At 40.7% G+C, this 27,933-nt stretch overlaps 1 protein-coding gene across 5 annotated transcripts; it reads right to left on the reverse strand.

The window, feature by feature from the left end:
- Nucleotides 1-2,771: 2,771 nt before the first annotated feature.
- On the reverse strand, nt 2,772-26,572 carry LOC147303945 (zinc finger protein 516-like). Of its 5 annotated transcripts, none has more exons than XM_086279732.1 (6): nt 26,191-26,572; nt 18,601-18,641; nt 9,944-11,456; nt 7,780-9,063; nt 7,335-7,399; nt 2,772-5,908 (listed from the first exon to the last, which is right to left on the reverse strand). In XM_086279732.1, exons 3-6 carry the CDS (start codon nt 11,274-11,276, stop codon nt 5,858-5,860), a joined length of 2,733 nt encoding a protein of 910 aa, XP_086135858.1. In that variant the 5' UTR covers nt 11,277-11,456; nt 18,601-18,641; nt 26,191-26,572; the 3' UTR covers nt 2,772-5,857. The 5 variants fall into 5 exon arrangements, with proteins under 5 accessions (XP_086135858.1, XP_086135859.1, XP_086135857.1 ...); XM_086279733.1 differs by lacking the exon at nt 26,191-26,572 and adding an exon at nt 25,851-26,184; XM_086279731.1 differs by lacking the exon at nt 18,601-18,641.
- Between the last annotated feature and the right edge of the window lie 1,361 nt (nt 26,573-27,933).

A 27,933-nucleotide genomic window follows, 5' to 3' on the forward strand; every position in this document is an offset into this window, starting at 1 on the left:
AACTGAGCAGCTTCTACACTCCTCACTTCAAGCTTACATCTTATAAGCAGTTTTTCTCATATGCAAATCTAAACTCATAAAGGTGTAGATTACCTTAAAACACTTTCCAGCTTAATGGAAATTGATGCACCTTTTTTTCCCTATTTACATTTTTTTTTTTCATTGACTGACTGGATTCTCTCTGAATATTTGGGACATGTTTAATATGTGAAAGAAGTTTACAAAGAACTGTGTTATTAATTTCTTTTTTTCTTATTACAATTTAGTGGATGCTTCTCGTCAACCGAGTCGGACTGCACGCATTCAGGTAGGAATCACATATCTGACCCGGGTCACATGATCTAACAATCAGGGTGTACAGAACATTTACAACCACCTGCTGAGGCTGCTGGGAAATCTCCTTATCGGTAGTGTCCACCTGTCTGAGGCAGCGCTCAGTATTTTAGCCCGCTGCCTAGTCATTACTGTCACAGTGGGGTCTCAGTATGTAAAACTGAGGCACAGCAATGCACTGTAAGGCCAAATTAAAACCTGCTTTTATATGGAAATATGGCAACATCCACAACCAGAAAGCCAACGCAGAGCTTCATGAAGCGCATGCAAAGGTTTCAAAATCAAATAGATGGCAGAAGATGTGACAAAAACGGTGTAAAATGCAACATGTCTGTCGTTTGCGACATAAGGCCGAGATCAGCGGTTGTAAATATTATTTATTTCTTTGCTCATTCATTTATTTATTTTCCGTGGCATGAATAGAAAACTGTGGCTGTTTAATTTTAGTGATTTAAGAGGCTTGAACAGGTAAAACTGTGGTTTGGTTTTGTTAAATACAAAATAAAGTGGAAATAACAGTTTTAAAAATGCTTGCTAAATTTCTGTGTAACACTTTATACTTACTACTGTTAAAGGAAAAGGTGGATCTTCTCTGTGATCTTCCTCCTGCCTCACAGCTCCATCTTCAACGTCCACTATCCCTCCTCTTGCGCATCACACCACACCATCTTAGCTTTACATCTCTAACTTTCTTTCCTAATTTTCTCTTTCAGGAGATTTTGGGACCAAGGATTAGTCCTAAAGTCCTACATTATCTTGTGACCCCCTTAGATTACGTTTGTAATTTCTGTTTAGCGACCTAAAGTCCAATCACTGAAAATAGCCGGTTATGGCTTTGTGTGTATAGGGTTGAGATTTTCTAACCAAAAAAAGCAGCATGTTTAAGAAACATCTTGCTTCTGTGCTTACACTGATTGCACTTAATTTAAACCCTAAAATCAAACTTTGATTGTTTAAATAATCACACCCAGCTGTCACCTTTCACACACTAATTAAATCTTACCTTTTATTATCCTTAAGCAGAGCATTTGCCAGCGGAGTTCACGACAGTATTTATTATCTGCTTACCAATTTTACAATTTTATAGAAGAGGAATCTTTTCTCTAATCTCCCAGTGGCTTATCATTGTTTTAATTATTTTCATGTATTATAATGTGTGAGACTTTTCTTCATGAAATCAGAGAACTCAAAGCCTCATAACTTTCGTATGATATCAAGATTGTGATGTTTTTCTACAGAGCTGACGTCAAGTCTGATTTCAAGCTTTAATTTCAAACTAACCAAATTCAAGTGAGCAAATTCTGACCTTTAATCCACCCAAAAGAGCATTTTTAGGCACTTCCTATAATGAAAACACTCAGTTAGAAGGACTAAAGCTCTTAGGTTCTCTTAGCAGTAGCTCTCACACACACAGAAAGCACTTCCTGACAGCTGTCACTCCCATTGGCCACCAAACCGTCTCCCCCTCTCTGCCCGACAACATCCAGGCGTTTCCCTGTCAGACAACATATGCCACTGCATTTCTCCTGCTCCGAGCTGCCTGACATTATCTACTCCCAGTCCCTGTGGCCGGCACCAGCTCTCAGCCCCCTTGCTGGTGGCTCTGCGAACATGATCTCTGATGTCTCTCAGGCAGCAAACTGATGCTGTCACTGCACCAAGATTCAACACGACCCGCTGACAAACACATTGTGACAAGGACACACAGGCACACACAGTGTACACGCAGACGCACAGTTGTGCTCATGTCTCGTCAATATGCTGCACAAGAGTCAGTGCAAGTAATGCCTTTATTCAGTTGTTATTTTCTCCTCTGTCAGACCAGGTCAGCGGCACACACGCCCCGACTTAAAAATTATGCTTTGATGTACGTTTGTGAATTTTTATAATTGACACACAAAAAAGGAAGAGCTGCTGAAAGTTGCACGAGGAGTTTGAGTTTAAATCTAAAAGATCTGCTGTAACTGTGTTTTTATAAGACCACAAAGGTGGATGATGGGGAGAAAGGTTTAATTCATCAGCGGTCGTCGTGATTTCTTTGCTGTGAGTTGTACACACAGACAGCATATAAAGGAAGTCTCACTGCAAATAGGAGAAAGAGTTACTTGTTAAACAGTGTAGAAGAAATAAGGTATAAAGCCACTTATCCAAGAGCCATGAGTAAACAAAAGCGGCTTTCAACTCCTTCATTTGTTGACATTGTCTGCCACCTGCTGGTAGAAGTGATACACTGCAGCAAGAATGACCCCAAATTTTATTTAGTTTTGTCATTTTGTTTATTAGAGCAGAAGAAATGCTTTGTACTTTATTCGAATATATATTGTGCAAACTAGAAGAAGAGAGCTGAGTCTGTTAAACTGCTGAGAAGGAACGTGACACAGTGACGTGAGGCTTCTGAATGAAGATGATGTGTGATGGAGAAAAAAAATCCAACGCCATCGCAGATCGGCATCAACCAACTTTATTTGAATTTTACAGTCAGACAAAAATTGTTGATCTGTCGAAAATATAAATTCTGAACCAACATAATAACTATGAAACATGTTTACATAGTCACAAAAATGAACCCAGCGAGAGCTCAACTGTAAGCTGGAGGTTTGCATAAGAGTTCAGACTTGCGTAAATATCCCTCTCTCAGTGCTTCCTGCCTCTTTATGCCAAACAGGAGTTACAGTTACAGGGTCGTTGCAAAACACAGGCTCAGTGATACCTGCTGTGGGAGCATCACACCCCGCTGACCCTGACCTCAAAGGTGACGAAAATTCAACATGTTTTTAACATGTTCTGCTACTACAAATATCAAATACTTTTAATTGTTGAAATCCGACTCATAGCAAACAAACAAAGACCATTAAATAAAACTATCATTTACAATATTATCAAAAAGAAGAAAAATCTCTCCACACAGTCAGTGCTTTCATAATTATGGATTCTTAAGATCGCCCAAGAATCCATAAGTTGATGGCTTTTAGTTAAATGCATAGACTACGTCTCTATGGGATATGAATACACTGAGAAGGAGGAATTGAAATGTAAACATACTAAAATCTGCAAACAATGAAACACATGAAAACAACTGGAGACTGAGGTGAGTTTTGGATCAGTAGAAATGCTCATTGCTAAAAGTTCTACTTCTAAAAGAAATAAATCACAGCATTAAATGGCTACATCACTAGAATAATGCCAAAAGAAGTGCAGATGTCTGCGCTCTAATTGAAAACATAAGAGCAAATTGTTGCATTTAAATTTTAAACTTGGATTTAAAATAAAAATAAAAACATGGCAGCACTTTTCATTGTTCACTGGTTGTTCTGAGACCCTTTTTGAAGACTGGCTTCAATGACGAGCGCGAGTGCTCATTTTTCACATCAATCCTGGACCTAAAGTTTGGAAAATGGCCAACGACTTTTCATTAACAAAATACAAGATAAACACTAGGGCACCGTTTCTGGTTGTGCTGTTTCACTGGTCTGCTGAAGTTACTGTAAACTACAACGGAGCAGTTTGTTAACCTGAAGCAGAGCTAGAGGACTCGATGGCATTGCTGTGCCTGAAGCAACTGAATTACATATCTGACCTTAGGAGAAATACTGATTCCAAACTGACAGGAAAAAAAAGCACTATTTCTGTCTTAGGCCCTGGTCACACAGGGATAGCGACCGTTTGGCAACCACCTTTCAACCATCAGTTGCTAGGGAAAAATGGGTTGCTTGTTGTTCTGTGAAAACATCTGCTAAAACCTTAGAGCAGGGATGTCAAAGTCTTTTTACACTGTGGGCCACATACAGCCCACTTTGATTTTAAGTGGACTGGACTGGTGAAACTACATGAGGAATGTGTAAAACTGGAGAAAAGGTTTGGGTAGGGTTCAAAATATAAAGTTTTGAACACTGAAAAAAAAAAAATCATATATATTAAAATAGCAGAGCCTTAAAGACCAGGCAGTGATTAACCCTGTCAGAGATTTTTAGTAGAGACACCTGTGTGTTATTAATTTGAAGCTCCTACGTCTCCTCATTCTCGAGGTATCGCATTTACTGGCGTCCACATCACCAGGCGGGTGGCTGCTTGTTGATATTGGTCATCAAAAAGGTGCCGCAACAAAAACCTTGTTATTGCTTTGGTCTCTCGATTGCTGTGATCCCCTGCAGTTTATACAGAAGATGTTGCAAACAGTCGCCAACTACTTGTGTCGAGTGTCAGTCAAACAATGAAAAGTGGGAGTAGTGAGGTGCCCATATGCCGCATGGCTGAGAGCAGCCAGCCTGGGTTTGAATCTGACCTGTGGCCTGTGCCTTCCCTGCTCTCGCTCCTCTGCTTTCCTGTCATTCTTCACTGTACCCTTTCAAAGAAAGCTGTAAAAAGGCCAAAAAATATTTAAAAAAGAGAAGTGGAAAAAGTGCAAACTGGACAATGTAGAACATTTACCTTTAAAGTAAGAGTTGTGCCTTCTGAAATGTCTTGGTTAAAGTGACAAGTTGACAAGTGCTAGCATACAAATCAACATTTCCAGTGTAAACAATGAGTGATAGCATTAATATGCTAATGACCAAAGCAATGACAAGAAGATTTTTGGTGCAGCACCCTCCTCGCGACACATCTCACTCAGCAACCTCCAGGAACGACTCACCAGCTGTTAGGGTACCAAAAGTCTGCCAGGGGTTTGCAAAGGGGTCTCTAGGCCTGTGTGACTAAGGCCTTGGGTCAACACTTGCATTTTAAAGGAGAGTCCTTTGAATTTGCCCAGACTACTCTTGAGATGGTGCATAGTGACAAATAACTTTTGACCAAATGAAAACTGGCAAACTCAAAACGTTGACTCAAAAGCTGTTTGCGGTTTTTAAATTATTATTATTATTATTATTATTATTATTTAAATTGTGGGCTGAAAACACAAGTGACACCATGTTATCTGCAACAAAAATCACATACTCAACCAAGAAAATTAAAAACTTAAAAAAGAAGACATTTGTACATGAAACAAAACAACAAACTTAAACTCGACACTGATATACAGCAGTTAAAAACATGTATTTGCATCACAGCTGTTTTAGTGGAATTATGAGTTGTAAGATTTGGTATGTTGTATTGCTCTGCAAGGATCTACTTTTTGTAACCAAAAACAAGCAGATATCTGGGCCTAAAGCCAAGAGAACATCTGTTTAGCCACATAGTTGTGGCTCTACATTTAATTTCCACCTGGCTGTGGTACTTCTACAATGCTTTCCTGTTGTTTTGTACAATAATCCTGAACATTTGCCTCATTTTCACCAAATAAAATAATCAAAAACACATCATATGTGTTTATTTAACTATCATATCTACACTCGTAACATGCTTAACACTTCAAATCAAACAGTCATAATACAAAATCAAACAAGTCCACCGCATTGCTTTGCATATATTGTGCAGATTCCAGAGCCTCTGTGCTCTCCAGGAGTTATGGCTAGTTCCTTTGAAGAACAGCAGGCCTCTCTTTTTTCAGCAGTTAGAACTTTGCAGCCAAGAGAAGCACAATGTTTCGTTACGTTCCTTTATGCAGAGACCCTGAGGATGAAGTGGAGTGGCTGTTCATCTGCAGAAGACAAGTGTGAGTAACACTAGTTAGCACTGGCACAGGTTTTCAACTGGTTTGTTTTTGAGGGTGGCTGTAGCTCAGGAGGTAGAGCAGGTCAACTACTGATCAGAAGGTTGGTGGTGCGACTGGTCCAAGTTACTCTGATGCCTCCAATGGAGTATGAATGTGTGTGAATGTTAGTAAAAAAGCACTTAAGCATGGAAAAAAGTGCCTGAATGAATGAAGCAAGTTGTATAAAGCACTTTAAATGCTCAGGTAGAGTAGAAAAGCTTTATATAGGAACCAGTCCATAGTCCCTGCAATAAATCATTCATTATCTCAACTTCATTTTCATTAAATTCTGCCCACACCCCTCACCCCTGCAGTAGCTTTACCCACAGTTTGAGAACCGGTGGGTCGGCTTTAGCCCTTTAGTTAAGACAAAGGTCTATGAGTGTCCTCACAAAGATGGAAATGAGCGATGCACAAACGCTGTATAAGATATGGAGAAATAGAAATTTTTAAAAATCTTTCACAAAGTCATGTTTCTCCAGTATTGTTTTACACCTCACATACAACTGTTGTCTGGCTTAGAAATCCTCAACCCTGAAGACAGACAGTGCCCATCACTCGTGTTCAAAAAGTTGCCCACACATTACTCTAGGGGGAATAGGAGAAAGCAAGAACAGTTGTAGGTAGCATCAGGGTAGGCCTGACTGACAGGCTGATGACACACCATATGGAGATGCTGTGCGAATTTTACCCTGAGGGGGACAACAATGTTTTTTTATTATTTGTTTGCCTCATCCCTGTCAGCTTCTGTTACGGAAACGAGAAGGAAGAGACAGCCAGGTTGTGGGAGCTGACAGCCACGCACGTAGATACAAGACAATACGCAGACGCACGTGTGCGCAGAAATGACAGACTGTGCTCAGACACAGACGAAGTACAGACACAGAGCAGGAACACGCAGTTGGTAAAGACATACTGTACACGGGGTGAGCAGGGACTTTATGCTGTACTTCACTCTGGAAAGTGAGATAACTGATCTACGGTTAACTGGCTTGAGTTACCTTTAAGATGAAACTGTAGTTAAGCTTTGAACTGTGATACAAATATAAAGAGAAACACTGCCCTGCACCAGATAACTGACAGGATTTTAAAAACATAAACACAAAGTTAATCAATAATGATGTAAAGGTAGGCTTATGTTTTCAGATATAATTGGTTTGGAGCACAAAATGCTATTTTTTCCATTTTTAAACCATATTTATATACTTTATAAGTATATATCCACCAACCTAGTTGTATAACCGATTATGATCATCAATGATTCGAAAAGTCTTAAAGATTTTAAAATGAAAGATGCAAAGATTATTTTAATTCACAATTCTTTTTGCCTGAAATACAAATCTAGAAATTATCAGTAAAATCAAAAACATACCTGTTTGGAAGCTTCAGACGAGGAATGGACTTCATTTCCAAAGTTTCCATTTAACTGCATCGTTGCTGTGAAAGTAGAAAGTAGTGAAAGAGCATTGAAACATCTGTTTCTCATTCTGAAAGCAGTAGATTTTTATAATAGAAATCCTATTTCCTAAAACGTTAGGCCTCCATCTAAACCAGGGGTGGGGGAACTCCAGGCCTCAAGGGCCAGTGTCCTGCAGGTTTTAGATATCATTAGTTCATTACCAGGCCTCTGGAGAACATGAAGACATACTGAGGAGGTAATTTAACCATTTAAATTATCTCTGTTGGATCAAGGACACATCTAAAACCTGCAGGACACCGGCCCTTGAGGCCTGGAGCTCCCCACCCCTGATCTAAACAGTACTCAGTTCTTTGATCATTTACAGCAAATAAAGCAGAAAGCAAAGCTTCCTCCTTACCCTGTGAAACAAGCCTGGGATCAACAAAGCCCCAGTGCTGATAGAGAGCTGCCAGATCATGTGGACTGTAGTTTTTCAGGATACTTAAAATATCGATGTCCGTTGGCGTTTCTCCTGTTGATTCACTCTTTCCCTGAGATATTCGGAGTGTATCTAAATATGCTTTGCTTCCGTGTAGCCCCCACATATTCATGGCAGCCCAGAGATCAGAACCTTTGGGACCTGAAGAAAAGTCACTTGAATGCCTGCGAGAGTGGAGCTTATCTGTGTTAGAGGAAGAAGAAGAATTCCCACTGCGATTTCTTGCCAGCATAAAACCCAAACCCTCCTGTGGGAAGTTCCCCTCCACAGTGGCTCTGTTGCCTCTTTGTTTTGGGCTGCTGGTAGGCTGCAAGCTCTGGAGACTCTTGCTGTTCACAATGCTGTTCACAATGCTGTTTGACGAAGTAGTTTGGGTGCTGGAGCCTTTAGATCCACCCCCCACTGTTCGGTTATGCTCCTTCTTTTGATTTTGGAGTCCAACCTTGCCACTAGACTGTGTCGCATCTGAAGGTCGTGAGTCCTTTGACTGATGCTTGGACTTCAGGGTGCTTGATTGATTCTTGTGGGACGACTGCTTATTGCTGCTGCTGCCATGGTTTGTGACCCCGGGAGGCTGTGTGCGCTGCGTTCTTGGAGTAGGCAAAGCTGGACAGTCCTTGCCTTCGAGGAAGGGTGGCGGCCCTGTGCGTCTCCACTGAGAAGCACCTGCCTTTAAACTCTTGAGACTATTAATGCTAGGTGCCCACTTGGGTGCCATGGTACTGCTGCCATCCACCCTGTGGGCAACACGCTGATGGATCCACAGTACTTCTGGGTAGTTGGTGGTGTGGGAGCAGTATGGGCACTGATGTCTCACCAGGCCCTGTGTTTTTACTGAAAAACTAACATCAGTTATGGGTAAAGAAGAAAGATTGAGGAGGCTGCTAGCATCGCCAGTAGCATGTCCCTGCTCTTTCACCTCTGAGCCATTTGTCTTTTCCATTTTAATGTTTGACTCTACTAACTCCTGGCTTGGAGAACATGAATATGGATTCCAATATGGCTGACTGAGCAGGATGCTCCTGCTTCTGAGGTAGTCCATGTATCTTGAGGCTTTGGAACCACTTCTGCTTATGTCCAAATTGGTGCTCTGTTTGCTGTAGGAACTCAGGAAGTCCTGGTGCTGCGTGTGCAGGTGAGACCTGAGTAGCGCGGTGTTAACAGTGTGGAAATCACAGTGCTCGCAGAAATATTTCTTTTTATCTGCAGGTAAAAACAGAAGGGGACATTCATAACAGATGAGGTCAGTTTTTTTTACATATACAAAAAGACTGTATAATAAAGACAGAAGGATCACACATCTAGCTAAGGAAGGAAAAAACACCCCTAATTAGACAAAAAGATAGAATTATGTATTGTGCTATTATTAAATGTAAATTGTGTTTATTTATTGGTCATTATAAATGCAGATGCCAAAATATTAGCAAACAGCTAATATTGGCCCTATTAGCTTTATTTCATGATTACTGGTGCTGCCATGATGAGTATTGACAGTCATTGTGGTAAGTCAGACTGGTAGAACATAGCATCAGCACGTTTTAATAGTAATAAAGAAATTTGTCATTAGTCTAAAGATATTGTACACAAATAGAAGCTGTTACATAAAATTTTCCATATTGATATTTTGTCCCACCCCTGACACACAATTAATAAATCTAAATCTGAATCTACAAATCCAACCAAAACAGTTTTTTAAAGATTTGTTAAGACAATAAAACAATTATTAATGCTGAGATTTATATATTAAGAGTCCCTTAAAAATATTAGGTAAGGTAACCTTACTGCGTTTGTATGTTTACAGACATTCTTGTGTAAAAAAGGGCAATTACTGCTGCTGTAATCCATTTAGAAATTCGCTAGTGATCTCTCCTTTACACAATATATTGCCAATTTAACTCATTTTTGTACTAGAGTTGTAGTTTCATTTACCTTTCAGAAATCAATTTGTATAAAATACAGCCCTTAATTGATGCTTTGATGCTTATAAATGGTAAAAGTACAAAACTGTTCTAAGTCTGATCAACGAATATAAAGCTCTGTCGTGGATAATGTATTATGGTGTGTTGTGGTGTATTCGGCTCACCTTCCTGGTCTAGGCTCTTGATGTTCTTCGTCTGTTTAGATGAGGAGTGAACATCTTTAACGTTTTTAGTCTGTAGTGCTTCATAAAATGCTTGACCAAGTCCATTCAGCAGAATAGAGTCCTTCTGGCTAATCTTTTTGTCACCACCTTTGTGATCAAGGCCTGCATCACCCTTCCTCTTCTTAAGATTGGAGCCGGCTGTGTCATTTGGCTTTCTCTTCTTCTCTTGCTTCAAGGGGACGTACTCGCCTTTTTCTATGTCATATGCCACTTCCGCATCAGCTAATCTCTCCTCCCATCCCAGACATTTTTCTGTAGCCTCCACTAGCCGTCCTCTTGTAGCTAACTGCCATGACTGGTAACTACAAATTGGATCCAGCTCAGGAATTCGACTGCCCGGCTTCACTTCTGCAGGGCTTTCCCTGGGTCCAGCAGAAATGAGGTTCAGGCTTTCCAAAAACTGCCTCTTAGCATCTTGCACCTCGGAGGACTCCACATTTCCTTGTGTTGGATTCTGCATCTGAGTGCGGGTGTGGTTCAGTTTATGCAACTTTTCATGTATCTGCAGTGTCCTGCGGTCATTGAAGAAGTTACCGCAGCCTGCACAGAGCTCATAGAGGCACTCTTCATTCGTCAGTAATGCTGGGTCCTGAGGAACCCCGTTGATGGTGGCAGGCGGTTCGTTGCTTTTGCTGCCCCTTAGCTGGGCTTTCACTCGATGAATGCGCATGTGACTTTGGAGGAACCACGCTTGGCGAAAGCGTCGTCCACATATCCGGCAACCGTGATCCTGAGAGCCACGGTGCCTTTTCATGTGGGACTTGAGGAGTAATACCTGAGGGAAAACCTGGCCACAAATGGTGCAGGAAAAAGGTCCGTCATCACCTCCATCGCTAACCTCGACACTATCTTTAACCTTTTTCTTGGTTGTTTTCTTCTTGACCTTTCCATTAGTGTTATGAGCTTTATCAGGTGGGCTGCTGAGCTCAGGAGGATCAGTTATATCAGCATCCTCTTTTTGCCCTTCATCTCCATCCCCCTCCCTGTCACTGAGGTTTTGGCTCAAAAGGCCCAATTTATGGCTTCTAATATGGGCCTTTAGGCTGCCCTTCTGAGCTGTCCTGTGCTCACAGTAGGGACACTTGTAAGGCTTCTCCCGAGTGTGTCTTCTCATGTGCTGAGATAGAGAGCTTAGAAGTGGAAAACTGCGACCACACACCCCGCAGGTGTGGCATGGGGTTACCTCATCCTCTGCCTCCACTTTAGCTGTGTGTTTTTGTGAAACATCCTCCCTTTCTTCTGTCTCCATCACTTTTCCAAGACCACCGGTCATCAAGAATCACCACAGCTGTTTAATAAATCCTCTTTGAAACTCTAGAAAAGTTATTCTTCCAAAACTTATTGAGTTCTCAGCACAGGTAACAAAAACTTGCCAAACATCACAGCTTTAGTATCCAATCCCGATCTCTGAAGAGAAGTTCCTTCATCAAATGGCATGCTGTTTTTATGATACCTGGAAAAAAAGAAACTGAAATGAGTCCCATGATAATTAAATTAACTACCAAAATTCAGAAAAAAGCCAGTTAAAAAAAGTCTGTCCAAATGGCTTTAAAATAATATGAAAACATAAATGAAAATACAGTATTTAAGGAAAAAACAGAGATTGCACAAAGACAACAAGCTTGAAAGTTAATCCTTGGTATGACCACCTTAATTCTTTAGTATTCTTCTGCTGTAGATAGTTTTTGAGGTCTGCACTGCACAGCATGCTGAGACATGCCAGGTTTTCGGGTAATAGCCGTTCCAAAATCACCAAAATGGTGCAAAAATAGCGTTTTATGTATTTTTTTCATAAATTCAACTAAAGAAGTAGGAACACTTCATATGATTCCATGACAGGCTGCTGGTAACAAAGTGTCTAAAGATACAATTTAATGCAATAGTTGCTTTTTTGTCCAAGTTGACACAACATTGGTTTTTATGTGAGCTCAGTGTTAAGTGGCCTAACAGATGAATAAACATGGTCAGGTACAAGGACTGAAAATGAGTGAAAAAGCAGCTGATGTCCAAAAAGAAAAAAAGGAAAACTTTAATTCTTCAGAACTGAGAAGCCACACAGAAAAACTATTAAAGCTTAAAAGTGAATGTGACAGTGGCCACAGCATTTGTGACTCACTATCTTATAAACCAGATTGTATAACAATCTATACCAACAAGAGATTTGCAACATATAAAAAAGCACTGCAGTGAGAGTAGACACCCCTGGTTTAATTTCATATCTTTAAATAGAATAAACTGATGACTGAATAACTGAATAATATTTTGGTTTAAAAACTGTTTAAGATCAAGCAGTTGTTGATTCACATTAAGGTTGTTTTACTCTGTGCTAAGAGAGGGTGAGAGCTCACTGAGGCAATTTGCATCACGGAGATTTTGGAATAACCTTTGTCCTTTACTGGATGAACGACGGCTGTCTGTACCTATTAGACCACGGGTCAGTGTCTCAACATGCGTGTGTCTGTCAGACCTTTGGTTGCTTATGCCGAAATTGAGTGTGTGAGGTGAAGCATGAAGAGATGTATTCATTCCTGGCCGGCCAGGATGAGCCCCCAGGGGCCATCCACTCTAATTCACGATCAATAATCCATTATCAACAAACTTCATTTTAGAAACTCACTTACTCGCACATACAGAGCACGGATTCTGGGCTGAGTGCTGATGCAAGATTGTAAGTAAAAAGGTAAGAATGTATATTTGTAACTTTTAGTATCAAAATAATCTAAATCTTTAAGGTTTTACACACAAATCATTGTTGAGACTGCAGGTATAGTGATGTAGCATTTGTCCAGATCCCTGACCTGGTTTATACCTATATTTTTGGCTTTTTTTTTTTTTTTTTTCAAGGATGATGATTTTTTTTTTTTAATCTTAAAATAGCTTGCCTCGGACAGTAATGTTTTATCAAAACTCCAAAAAACTTTGGCAACACGAACACAAGGCTAATCAGCACATACTGGGTCATTTTTGCATGGCCTGCGATGCTGATTCATAATCATATATTTAGTGGTGAATCAAACAAGATTCAGTAGCAGATAGAAATGTTGGTGACCGTGAAGTTATAGGAAATGGTATTTAAAAGGGTTAATTTAACACATTAGCTAAATATTATCATATAATACATAAAATAACCATAAAATTGAACTTTTTATGTTTGCAGCACATTTTTTTGGAACAGCCTAGGGCTGGGCGATATGACCCAAATTTCATATCTCGATATTTTTTAGCTGGATGGCGATATAAGATATATATCTCGATATTTTTTTTTTTAAAGCCATAAAGTAAGAACAAAAAGAGAGTTCTTAGTCAAAGCTGTGTCCCAGATGTCACACAGGCACTTTTATTAACATAAAGTAGATGTACATAAAATTTACTCAAAAATAAATTATGAGCATTCATTAAATAATCATGCTCCATAAATAAAAGAAAACAATGTTGTTTTTGTGCATAACAAAAAGCTCACAATTGTGCAGTCAGAATGTAAACTAAAAGACGCTGAGCATAATAACATAGACAGATTTCACAGCTGCTCTGTTCCCAACTTCTCCTGTGTGACTGACAGGGTTGCCAACTCCCTGAAAAATAAATAAGGGACACCTCGTGGCCAGGGCCGGGCGACCCAGTTGTCTTCACCCTTCCCAGTGTGGTGAATTTTCTAGCTCTTTTTTTGTGTGTGAAATTATTTTTTTTAACCATTTGACTTGAAGTTGATTTAAGTAGATGCATATTCTATTCTTTGTGATATGAACACATGGGAAACAAATGATCATTTAGCCATTTATTTTTAGCTCAAAATGACAACATTAACACAGTAAAACAGGTCTCTTTCTTAAACAGAAGCCTGTCATGCTTAACTTTTGAGAATATAAGTAAATCTTTCTTTAAAAGAACTCTGTCCTGCTTAACTTAAAATAATAGAAAACAATAGAAAGAAAAATATTCTTGTAACAGTGCACATTTAGTGCATTTAGTACAATTGGCTTCAGTTGAGGTATTATTTCAGCTTTTCTAATGCTAATCAGCTGCTCCTGTTTGTAAACCCGCTTGTTCCCATGATTACGCATCATAACTCATCATCATTATTCATCTATGTATTACTTTTATGTATTAGTCATCAATTTGTTGTAATCATCTATCCTTGCAGTTGTTTATTACACAAAATAAATTATATTATCACACTTCTGGCCACATAGCGCTGATATTCATTGCACATGCCCATATTAACTTTTTCCAGCCAGGTGTTTTCCTTTTCCCATTCTTCCCTTTCTCTGAGGGGAACAAACATTGCTGCTCTAGTGCTGGGCTCACACTGTGCGATTTTTGGCCTATTTTGAGCCGATTTTTGAGTGATCGGACCGATTTTGGCCTTCATCGTGCGTCGTGTAGTATACGTGGGGTAACGAGAAGTGATTAACACCTCACGACCAGCTCCCGATCATCAATCGCTCGTGAGGGTCTCACCACAGCCGCTCACACTGCTCACGCGCAAACGTAAACGTTGGTGAAAAAGACGTTGCAGCACGGCTGTGCAGCGTGTGATCTGGACACAAGCGATGGAGGCACAACTTTGGAAAGCTCATCCGAGCCTTTTCGATGTGGCATCACAAAATTATCACGACCACAACAACCGTGAAAATAGTTGGATTTACACTGCTGCTCAATCACAGCTGCCTGATCAATGTTTTTCATTAGCAATTTAGCAAAGTTGATGGTAGTGGTGTGTCTGTGTGAGTGAAAGACAGAGAGAGCGAGCGACAGATTTTCTGTTATAACCTTCATGTTATGGAGGCACAGTGTGAGCACTCAGGTCGCATCAGAGCATCGGGCGGTATAGTGTGAGAGTACATCGTGGCATACGAACTTCTAACCCCTGCGAGTCAATCGTGCAGTTTGAGCAGGAGCTGAATAACGTGACTGAAAAAAATCGCACAGTGTCTGCCCAGCTTTAGGTGTACTGTCATCCGAGACTTGCACCGCAGAGTCGGCGTTTGTTCCCCTGTTGGCCATGCTTCTTGTTGTGGTCATCTGTTGTCTTCCGGTATTTTCTCCGCAAGCGACCTTTCCTCGACCAATGAGATGAGCGGTAATCTGAATTGTCATACTCGAATTGTCATAAGTGTGCTGTCAGCTCATTGGTCACAAAGCAGGAGAGGGGCTGGGAATTATGTTTTCAAACAAAGTGTTAATTCCATAAACATTTATAGACTACTTTTGATTCTCACTGTATTACGGGACAAAGTGCGTCCCTTATTAGCTCAATACGGGACGTGTACTTTTGTTTCGAAATACGGGACGATTCCGTATTTTAAGGGACGGTTGGCAACCCTAGTGACTGATAGCCTGGAGTTTGAAATCCGCTTCGTAACCACGTCTCTTAACAGGTGCCATTTATGGTCCTTATACACACACAATACGGTAATATTACGCTGAAGCACAGTACGTATCACTCCGCGAGGCTCAGCCGTAATGCTCCGACAATCCATCAAGCGGTGCAGCTCCGTAGCTTACCAAAGTCGTACTAAAACATTTTGACAGATTGCTGAGCGCCGTGTACCACATAAAATCGGTTCGCGGCCATCAAGCACAACCAGAATTCATACAAAAGGCGCGCTGTCAACTTTTGAGAGAATGAAAGGGTTTTAGGCCGTGCAGCCCCTCTGGGCTGCATGGCGTTAGCGTGGTTAGCTCGTTAGCGTGTTTAGCTAGCTAACACGTTGACGCGGTCCAGCCCCACACACGGGGCGATGCGCAGTAACTCGTTAACGCAGATTTTCCGTGTCCATCTTGTCGCTTCCTGCAGGTGAAGCGATGGGGGAGGAGGGGGAGTTGTGTTGAGTGAAGGAGAGGCGAGGCCGAGTAACGTTGCGTAAAGACAAAAGTGGACGAAAGAGAGGCAAACTTGCAGCTCCACAAGTATAATTATAACGTAACATAGACTATATCGATATAAAGGATATTGTCACATCTTATATCTCGTATAAAAATATATCGATATTTTTTAAAAACTCGATATATCGCCCAGCTCTAGAACAGCCTGTCCAATATATGCTTTGAGATTCATCTTGAACAGGTCAGCTGCTCATGTTCGCAACATGTTTCTTTTTCTACTCATATAGGGAACTGTTTTTTTCTTTTTTATCTGAACGACCAACTCGTGAGATACAAGATTCTCCCCTTTTTAAAAAAAAAAAACAAAACAAAACATGATCACTTCCAGGGAAACACTGGGGGGAAAAAATAAGTTTGTTGTTCTATGAATTGACCTCATAAACTTTAGAACAACTTCAGTGTTTTTTTCCATAATGCACATGTAGGCGAATATATTTCATCATAGTCATCAAGTTCACCAAAGCAAGAATCAAAGTAGTTACCAGGAAAATTATGGAGATGGGTAAAAAAACAGGACATCTGCCCTTTTGTGTCATCTGGTGAAGTTATAAAGACACTGGGAAATGATGTACCTGATATTTGTTTTGTTGTATATACATCTGCTGCACCTGCTTTGGCTGGTGGGGTAAAACATGTCAGGTAAAGGTGCCTGTAAAGCCACTCATTCTCATTTAATTATTTGTATCTCTTTCTGTTGTTTATTGGAGAGGTTTGGGGATGCCCAAGTTCAAACCATCTCAACCTTTCCTCTCTAACTTTGCCTATAAAAGCAATTTGTGCATCTTTAACTCTGCTAGCTCCCTCTCAGCCTTATTCAGTCTTATTTTACTACAAAATATGATATTCTGCATTGAAGAAAACCAGGTTTTTGCTTGTATATGCTGACAGTTCTTAGAAAGAAACACCAAATTGACAAAAGTCTCTATCAGCAGGTCAAGCTTAGAGAAAAATCAGAATTGCTTAAAGAAAATTGGAATCTAGCGATAAATCTTTCATCATTTTAGAGATAAATGATCTTGTCTGCCAGGAAAATGAGTTTGATGTGAGAAGCTCCTTTAGAGACTTCTTATCAAGACCTCAAAAAATGACAAACATACAAGCAGCTGTGGTGCTCTACATAACGAACAGTGCATGGCAGAGGCAGCCTGATGTAGCTAAACATGTTCCTCAGGCAACGACGACCATTTGTTTGGCTGTTTTTAGTGAAAGAAGGTACTCTAGCTCAGCCAGGCAGTCAAAAGAAAAACCTGCTATTGTGTCAGCCGCACCAGAACTGTCACATCGCCTCATGTCTGGCCCTCCACCCCTCATTAGGGGGTCGAGAGAGTTATTGTTAAACCGAGGAGGCCTGGGCCTACCCATCACTGTCTTCAAATGGGCGAAGAGGCGAGACAAAAGACAACGTTTGTTTGTCTCGTCTTTCTTTGAATGCAAGGGGGAAAAATAGGTACACATACTCATAAAGGCTAAAGCAAAAACACTGACTCCAGCATGATTTCCAGGAGGTGAGGTTGTTCGTCTAATTATCTGCTGTATGTGCATCTGCATCTGTCTAAATGCATGCCTGCCTGCTTGCTATCATGTGTGCTGATCCGCTCACGCTACAATGGGTGCTGAACCCAGAATCTGGAGGAGTTTAGGAGGGTTTTTTCTGGACATGGCAGGTGTTTGGTAGGCAGACGCTATCAGATTAACGCACGGGCAATGTGGCACACTGTCTCCAAGAGGGGGGAGGATATGGGAGAGAAACTGGAAGGTGGCAATTAAGGGGTTATGGTTAAGGCGAATGTAATGAGTTAACACAATGGGGATAAAGTCAGAGAGCTGAGGGCAACAGATGGGAATAAACGGGCCATCAGAAAGGAGGTAGCCGCCTCTACAGTATGAGCTTATGCCTTTGTCAAAGCAGCCTATCTGCTTAGTGAGTGCTAATATTTGCATCTGCAGTGTCCTACTACTGCATGTGTACACAACAAAAATAATCGTGAAAACTCCCCTTGTCTTACCCCCTCCTCTCCTTCCTGTACTCGGCTATCTTTTCCACCTCTTCAGCCTTTATCCCATACAACAGTCAAAGCCCATTGGAGGATCTGTAAAGTAATGCAGATAGCCAAACATGTTGCTCTGGGGCTTAACTCATTTCTTTTAGAATCCCTCGCTCCATTTTTCACTCTCTTTTCTCTGGCTGATGAATAGGCACGTCCAGTCAGCTGTCCGCACACTGATTCATCCTGACGTCCCAACCAGCTCAGCACAAACTCCCTATGGTCAGGGCACTGATGCTGAGAGCCTGCGTTCTGCGATGTGCGTGTGTACTCGCATGAAAATATCCACAGCGTTGCATGTTTGCGCACTGACTGTGTGCCCGGTTGCTGCTGTGGACTGGAAGTCTCCCATCTAATCTTTAAAAACACCTAAAAAAGCCTCAAATACCAATTTTTCCTTTTGCAATAAAGAAGTGTCCACAACAGCTGACGTCTGCGCATTTCTGTATTTGCAAACTAGTGAGAGATGTGAAAAATCATTGCTGTGTGTATACCCCATGACTGTGTGCATGCATATGTGCACACAGTGCAAGTGTGTGTGTGCATGTGCTGAAGTCATCCAAATATTCACATCCACAAACCTGTGCCAACATACCCCTGACTGGAGATGGCATGTGACTGTCCTTATGCTAGTGTTCAAAGCCACAGTGACTCGCTAAGCCTCACCTCGCATCTACCGTTTTGTGTCCAGTAATCCTGTCCACCAACTGCAAACACAAATGAAAATATTACACGTTATCTTTGCTGCAAATATAGTCTGAGTCTATATTCAGGATATTTTCTATCATATTGTTCCCATCTTTAACTTATCCAGATGGACAGTACAATAAATTTAAGAAAAACCTTTCTGCCCATCAGTCATTCCTGACAGTATGATTAATCTTGTGTCAGTTGTTAGCGGATTACAGGAAATACAGTGTTGCACAAGGGATATTTCACAACAAATTAAAAGCAAAGTCGAGCTTGCCACATCAAGTCCTAGTGGACCAGAGATATCCTCAGAACTGATAATTATCACATCTTTCATTACGAAAATTCTGAAAGTGTGGGGCGGTTTAAACCTACAAAATGTTCTATTCTTACATGCTGAAGAAGAAGGAGGACGCCCACAAGCATAGCAAACACTACATGTGGAAGATGGTGACTCGTGCAGCTGCTGCAATAGCTGCACCCCAACCCGATGATAAGAAAGGCAAAGAAAGGCAGCAAGAGTCAGATATGGAAATACTTTGCATTTGCAAGGAGGATTATCGGGGAGTGATTATTGATTCACAAAAGCCAATGTTCAATGATGCTACTGTGATTTTTAGAACAAGCAAGAAAATAGTTAAGAGAAGAACCTAAAAGCCCGACATCTAGACCAGTTCACAGAATGAAAGGCGACCGAGTTTCAGTTCAGCATTTAAATATGCAAAGTATCATGTTCTCCTGAAATACATATTACCATTTTGTTTTTAAAAGCAAGAACTGCTGTTGTGAAGTTAACTATAATGGCTAATGATTTAACTAATTTTACCTTTTAAAGTTAAGCTACTCACATTTCAGTCCATTTCCTGTTATCAAAGTAAAATCTTAACATTTCTTGTTCTGTACTGCTTTTATTTACAGATAATGTAATTTTGTAATGTTCAAGTGTTTTTTTTAATAAAGGAGTTGGGTATCGGGAATCATGTAATTCTACTGGTATTGCTACTGACTTCTACATCGCCAGTGTGTGAATGTGTGTGTGAATGGGTGGATGACTGAATATAGTGTAAAGCGCTTTGGGGTCCTATGGACTAGAAAAGCGCTATACAAATGCAGGCCATTTACCATTTACCATTTACATTTCTGGCATAGATATATCTATAGTAGGCACAACTGAAACTCAATGATCTGTAAAGATTAATTACTTTACTCACTTTACTTTTAATTAATGGCCTTCAATCCCATAGAAATCTACGTGAAAGGGGATTTCTTACTTGACCTCTGTAGACAATTTCCTGCCCTTTTTATGCACTCACTCACTGTCGGATATACTGAATAATCAAATTCACAAAATTTGTAGATCTTGATCATACGATGGTTCAAAATGGAAGTATGAAACCACACACTCGCACACTCGCAGCTGTCAATCACAAGTCATTGAGCATGTGGTCTCACAGTCAGACCCGCCCCTTCTCGAGCCATCTTAGTTTCTGCAACCAAGAAAGCGACAGCAGAAACGCTCAAGGCTTTAGATCAGGTGATGTCACAGCAGCTACGCCCATCTTTTATCGATCTTTTATGATTACCTACTCTTCAAAGCAAAAAGGGCCAGCTTCTGGTTAATTGATATAATAATTTTTTACTTTGAATGTCAATGTTAAAAAACAATAAATAGTTGAGTAGACATTTAAATATTGCTGCCCTTCCAAGTTAATGCCAGAAATACTAGTGGATTAAATGTATTATTTATTTTATTAATGTTCAACAGCAGGTCCCAGTTCACTACCCGTTTCTCTCTCTCTCTCGCTCTCTGAGAAGGGGAACAAGTAAACAGATGATAGCCATGCTAACCGGCGCTGTTGTGCAGTACTCTGATGTATGAAACAAGCAGGTGTATGTCAGTTTTGTGTCAGGGTGTCTTCTGTCTTTTAGACTCGTCAATTCACCATTTTTTTCTCTGGTTAGTTTAAGATAATTTCTTACAGGTTTTGTGGGCTCAACACAAACTCCAGGTGCAAGCATGACTTCATGTGTAGCAACTATACAATACAAGTCAGCAACTGGACATCAGATATATTGCCTTGAATACAAACTCGTCCAGTTAACAAAAGAAATATCAGTGTGTTTTTAAAAAAAGCCTTCCTTCTATCCTTCAGTCAAATACCTTCTATAAAAATATAAAGAAATATGTGTCATCATAAAAATGTTAAATGTCAAGATATTTTTCCACTTGCGTGGTGTGACTGCAGAGCTAACAATGACTTTCTCAGAGTAATACAGGCATGCTTCTTCCCATCCTGCCAGCGTGGCCTGAATGCAGCAGTAGAGGTCTTAGAATAACCTAGTGACCACAGAACAACCTCATTAGAGTGAAGTCTTGAAAAAACTGGCAAAACAAGATCAACACACATTGATAAAAGTACACAGCTCAGTCCTTCCAGACAACTCTCCATCCCACCACAGCTGGATTATCCTTTTACAGCTCACAAGCAACTCCTGTTATTATTCAGGGCCTATGGCGTTCCTAGAATGACTTAATTGCACAAAAACAGTGAGGCCGCAAGGCGCTGTGGGCGACCAGCCTAATGTACCTAAAAGATTAGACAGCCATGAGCTCAACAGTCACAAGCACGGACAAACTTGCGCACATTCGTGCCCATCCCCCTCCTTAGGCAACTCTCCACTTGGTTACACAACATATACAGGGATTACTCTTCATTGCATGAGATGAGCTGCTCAATGAGTGGCTTTTATCATGGATGCCCCTTTGTGCACAAAAGGGGGCATCCGTGGCATGACAGAGAAAAGACGGCAGCGGTTTTACCTGCTGCAGAAATACACAGTGGTCTCATGCAGACATCAGAAACTACCTGAGCAGCTCCACTAAAGAGCAGAAAAGCAAAGATGAAGAGTTGTCATTTTTAGGGCTATTTTCAATTACTATAGGTTATTATTACTGTTGATTTATCCTCCATGGTAGGCCTGAGGATCCACTGTGTACCCACTCTCTTTTCGGTTCGGATTGGCTAGTGTGGGAGACACTGGAGTATAATCTGCTGGCATTAACTTGCTCTCTAAAAAAAGCACTCTCGACAGGGATTAGATTATCATGGCAAGGTCAACTCAAACTCACTCCGACTGTCTCCCTTTATGTCTCTATCACTCTGGTTTTACTTTATCGGCCTTCCTCTCATCGTTCGGCCTCCTGTCCATAGGTGTAAATTCGAAGACACTGATTTCATTGTCACCTAAATGCGAGTCAAGCCACTAAGTAAAAGAAATGACAGCAGATTAAAGGAGATTAAGCCTACAGAATAAGGCCAAGAGAAGCAGTAAATCAGAACACTTATTAGAAAATGTTTTGTTGATTTAAATTATGTAAAAGTATTATTGTTTTGTTAAGCCTATTTATGATTATCATCATTTTCTAGTTATTTTTCTGGTGACTGACTAATAGGTTCATCAAAAAGGAGGCTGTCACTGTAATCTTATGCATCTTAAATTGGAGATAAACTTTAGCTTGAGTTGATCCTCAGACTAATGAAGATTGAGCCCAAATAATGGACACAGCCACTTTAACTGTACAGTAAATATTATTTTTATGACAGGTTTGCAGTCAGAATTAATGTCTGCATGCAAAAAGTGCATCAGAGGCTGAGGAGGCTGAATTACTCCCCTGCAAATCAGAAAGAAATTTGACATAATTTTAACTAAAATAAATACAAAATGCTAAAGCTGATATTTCTAATCAAACGTACTTTAAGTTGCTTTGGTTTTGCTTTTTCCTGACATCTAATGTTGATCTCTATCTGCGTAAAAGATCATAATTCTCAAGTTACGTAGTAGATAATGATTTGTAACGACATGTGTGTGTAATTTCCCGTTTCCTGATGATTAAGGTAAGGATTGAAAAAGCGTAAGGGGATACCTGCTTAGCGATTTTACCCTGGAGCAAAAGAATGACAGCTGGCAGGAGGGTCTGGATTAGGTTTCCCATAGGGGTATTGCATCTTTTACACCACCACTTCTTTGGAATAGAATGAGCCGATAGTAACCTGATTCCTCCAGACCCATCCAATCTCGTCTCATTGGTCTCAATGGGACCAAACAGAAGGGATCTGTGAACGCCTTACTCATCCCTCCCATCTTCCATCTGCCAGTGTCTGCACTCCAGTTCCTCCACCGGAGACTTAAAGGCCATGTTCTTCTTTCTTTTCTTTATTGAGGAACCTATATGAATCATCAAAAACTATAAATGTTCTCCGCCCATTCAATTCTTAATTGTGCTAAAATAAAGAAACGCTGCTTTGTGGTTTTGTAAAAAATGACGCAGTAGCTAAATTAGTGTTGCCCAAAGAACTGATCACAATAAGCTCCTAAAGAAAATTCAATTTGTTTTACATTTACATTTTCAGAATTTTTTTAACATAAATATGAATATTTTTCATTTGTAATTAGAAGACAAATTTCCTGATTAATTAATTTGGTGTCGAAAAATTAGCAAACACGTTATAAAAGTTAAAACTTTGAACTTTAGAAAAGAAAAGAAAAAGCATGTTTAAATATTTTACATTTATAATTCTCTTTTTTTGTTTAGGAAAAAATAGCAATTTGAGTAGATTTACTTGCTTAAATTTTAAATGCTTAAGCTTGTCCCTAAAGATTTTCTGTAGGATGATGTTTCTCATCTGTTTACATAAGGCCCAGGTAATGTGACCACCACCACATGCTCTGAATGCAGCATGTGATCCATCTGTATGATGTGCTGTTAGGTAATCACATCAAAAGAGAGGATGCACACTCAGCAAGAACGCGTACGCCTTTTAGCCACAGATTCACCCGCTGCAGACATTTGGCCCACTGAACAGTGCAGATGTTTTTACGTCTAAGTGTAAAGCTCAGTTTCCTGTGTTTAACCCACTCAGAACTTGTTTTCTTTTTTAGGGGTTTTTAGTTGTTTCATTCTGAAAAAACTAACTCCACTGTGATTTCCATGTATGTTAAACATAACTGAAAGATTGTTACACCTACTATAGATGTTACACTGAGAAATAAATTGACTAAAGCCACTTTTCCCTCAGGGACGAGCAAATCTTTCAAAGATGGTTTAAAGTTACATGACTGCATGATCTGGATTGCTTAAAACATTTGGGGCGGAGAGTGTCTGTATGAAAACAGTAAGTGATAACAGAGGTTGTGATCAACAGCAGCACTGCAGCTCATGTTTGGCCATTTGTGTTAATATGACTTTTTTTTAACAACGCTACAGGAAACTGGTTGAAGTGTTTGCCGCACGACCAAAAGTACTGAGACCAGGTGCAGTGAACTTGGAATTTTACTGCCTTTGAAATGGCTGTTTCAAAGACTGGGTTAGGTAGGCAGTTTGTGATCAATCTGAAAAATTACAATTATAACCTGAATACAACTAGTTGCGTCGGGTGCCCTATTGCAAAGACACGTGTTGAATGGGAGTTTCCCTCATCAGTGTTGGCAATTAGACGGCAAATTATTGGAGACGGGTTGCCTGTCTCCAGGAATAGCCTTATGATCGAAAGTGGCCACCCAGAGGTTGAGGATGTTGCACACTCAGCCTGTGGGCGACCAACTGGTAACGCAGCCACTTCAATCAGTCGCTGAATGCAAAAAAAACCAATCAAACAAAAACTACAACTGAAGTTTGTTGTTTGTTTTTTTGTAGATTCGAGGAGGTTGTCATCTTATTTCTCTTTTGGTGTCACTGAGACACAAAGCAGAAACATGAAAACATGCTGAGTATTTACTGCTTCATGCTGGATTCACAGGGAACAACGGTTTAATGGTTTCAGGGATTTTTTTTTATTGTAAACTGAGGTTTGTAAAAATAATTTAAAGACTAAGAAGCTTCATTTTCATTTGATGAGGTCATTGACATTCACCCCAGATTAAAGTGCTGCCCACTAAAAAGAAAGGAAATTGAAATGATTATTACCACCCATTTTAAAACTTGTGTTTGTGCTTATTTTCACTTACAATAACAATTGCCTTTGTTTTGCAACCACAAAACAGGTTATTACATAAAAACATTAGCATGGGCAGTGTCTTATTTTCAACACAATTTCCACACAGAATTTGGTTCACAATCACTGCATCCCTACTTTCAGCCCACTATCACAATGGGTGCTGCCCAAAGTGGAGATGGCCTGACCCCTCACATCCTCCTGCCTGCGCTGTCTGCACCCCTCCCCCTTCCAGCAACAAGCCTCTGTCCAGACCCCCGGCCTCCTGACCTAATCTAGATGATTAAATCATTTTTTCTTTAGCACAAATTTTGTCCCCCCCACTAGTCTTGTCTGGTAGTTGTCGCACACCCTCCCCTATTGATCGCCATGCTGAGGAGATTACCCTAATAGCTGGGATTACCTCCCCACATGTTGGCTGGTTACTCTAGGGGAGGAGGGGAGGGCTGGAGATGGTGCATGATGTGCAAGTGCAAAGAGGGAGGGGGGGAGTAAAACATATTAAAAAATTAAAATTAAAATCTAGACCTGGATTTGTTTGTTGCCTGTGAGTACTATAAAAGACAAACCAATATTACTCTCTGTGGGATGTAAATAAGACTTTTAAGCACCCACATAACAATCTTTATCATTCAGTGCTATGCTGTGCATGATCAGTCATAAGACAAGAGCTTTTTGAGGCAGGGGTAGACAAACAACACCCTCCTAGCCCTTTCTGACAAAAATTGGGACCGTTCCTCCTGCTTAGCCCAGCTGAAATCCAGTTTGAGTGCTAAATCAGCCTCAATCTTTATAAAAGGTTAAAAGTTTCAATTATATTTTGTTATAGATTATTATGTGCTATTTTTTGTTTCTTTTGCTTTGTTTGGTACTAATGGTCAGACAAAAGAAGCAAAACACACACCATTTTTTTGACTTTTGGACCCTACTCATCAGTCCTCTCCTGATAACAATACAGTTTAAGTGGCCCATCCACATGTTTCACTGAGGCCTCTGTGGTGTGGAGGCTCGGTGGGTGTTTTAGCTCACTGTTTCTAACAAGTGCAAGGGGTGAGAGTGGTTAGAAATCAAGATGTTAGACCCACTGTGACACGAAGGCAGGCGGGCAGGCTGAGAGAGAGGCTGGAGGCCATTCAGACAGTGCAGAGCAGAGAAAAGGAATTCCGTTAATCCGCCGCTGATCCGGTACAATGGCAGCCTTGTTGTCTGTCCCGTTTGCGCTCACTTACTCACCACAAGTTTGCGTGCGTCGACCGCCTTCACAGCTGTGCCCGAACAGCACCGGAGATGATGGTAATGGTTAAAGAAGCGATAATGTGTGGAGCTGGCAGGGAGGGGGTGTCAAGTCGCTACATGTAGGAAACAGCCTCGCTTCACGGGACACACGACTTCTCCCGAGTGCGTTACAAATAACTGACATCCATATTTAGTTGCCAACTAACCGACGGGGATGTTGTAGTCAACTTTCGCCAGCACAAACTCAAAACGGAGCACTTCTCGTATAAGCTGCTCCCGTCCGACACCCCACCGGGTCTCTTTTGTTAGTTAACCGTCGTTTGGCTTCACTCCTTACCTCCAGAGGGGTTAACGATAGGCGGCAGGTCGCTCCTGAAGGAATCCCATCACGGACCGAGCTCTCGCCTCGCAGCGGATAAACACTTGTCCACAAACCGAAGGGAGGGGAGCGGAGGAGGAGGGAGGCGGAGGGGGGCTATCCTTTGAGCGGTGTGCTCATCTCCTTTCTGCTCGGTGGCGTCAAAACTTCCGCGTATTTCAATCACAGCGGTGCACCTGAACCGCGGTTCCCGTTCCGCTCCTCGGCTGCTGCGGCGGCCGTCGTCGTCGCCGGGGACATGAGTGACGCGAGAGATAACGTTATTAACGTTAATAACAAGCAAGGGCGAGTGATCTCTGCGTGCGCGCGCCTCGCTTCCATTCACTGCAGCTGAGCCTGACTGCTGAGAGGTGACCGGTGCGCGCGCGTGCGGAACATTGAGTGAGGTCGAGCTCGTGTTTGCGGCCCAAATGGAGGTAAAAGTGTGCCCACACCGCCACTTCACTAATGCCACCTTGAGTAGAAACGAGGAGTTTACGGTTTGGATTATTGTTTTGCGATGTTTTGCAACAATAGTTGCAATAATAATAATAATAAAATAAATAATATAGACTTTTCATATACGCAAAAAACTTTAAATCCTATTTTAATGGCTTATTAGTTCACACGTTATATGATTTAAAGCAGAGGCGATTCTAGGATTAGAGCTTTGGGGGGTGCTGAGCACCCAGAGAGCTGCCCAGCCAGGCAAGATAAATCATATAATTCTTAAATTCATCAAGTCTCCCTGTCCCTGGGTCCTCGTCTCAAAACATGACATCACTGTTTTGTACATTTTAACACAATTTAATCCCCACATTTGTGAAAGAAAAGCAAAACACTTTTTTTGAAAAGTCTGTAACAAAACCATCAAATCTGATAAAGGTTATTTAAATGCTGCAAAAGAAGAATGGATTGGAATAAAAAAAAAAAATACATATCCTAACCTTAATTACTGGGGGAGAATAATGAATTGTGCACATAGTGAGTAAAAAGCAAACTGAGTGCATTTTTTGGACAGAGATTCACTTTTAATGTGTATGTATAATATAATACAGATACATAAAAAAACACTCCCAAAACAGAATAAATTATTACAAATAAAAATCTTTACTGCAGACACTAATTTTACTAATTTAATAATACTAATTTTGTGTCGTGAGATTTATGGGTTTCATTCTTTCATAGTGGTACTAGGGAGAGCTTGACATTTTTATCAGGTGGTACACGCTGTAAAAAGTTTAAGAAACACTGATAAGTGTATGTGTGCTTTTGGAAAACATTTAAAGTTGCGGTACAGAATCTTTGAAACAAGCTGGCTTGAAACATTTTTAGAATATAAACAGAGCACTCTGCTTCTCTTTACAGCTCCTCACACCACCAGGGCACCGTTTGGCACTTTCTGATAGTGTGCAAATGTGGCGCACGTACTGCGGCAGTCATACAGACAACTGGACGGTCCAAAAGTTGGTCTACCCATTACTGGCTGAGGTTTTAGTACGAGTTGTGTCTGAACCACATAAAAATATATTATTAATTTTAATCTCCCCGATCAATTATAATGTTATGTTGGAATGTTGTTAAAGAGGGTCAAAAATGTTTCAAACCAGTTTGTTTTGCAGATTCTGTATAGCAGCTTTAATATAGGGAGAACACAACTTCCAGACTGTATGAGTAAAATAAGGTTTTTTCTCTTTGTCAGTTTGCAATGGCAGATCGTGG

This window comes from Aulonocara sp. 'chitande type north' Nkhata Bay, linkage group LG22 (assembly GCF_057382095.1).
Source record: "Aulonocara sp. 'chitande type north' Nkhata Bay isolate Kocher_YH1m ecotype deep benthic linkage group LG22, A_spYH_male_GT1.1, whole genome shotgun sequence".
Lineage (NCBI taxonomy): Eukaryota > Metazoa > Chordata > Actinopteri > Cichliformes > Cichlidae > Aulonocara > Aulonocara sp. 'chitande type north' Nkhata Bay.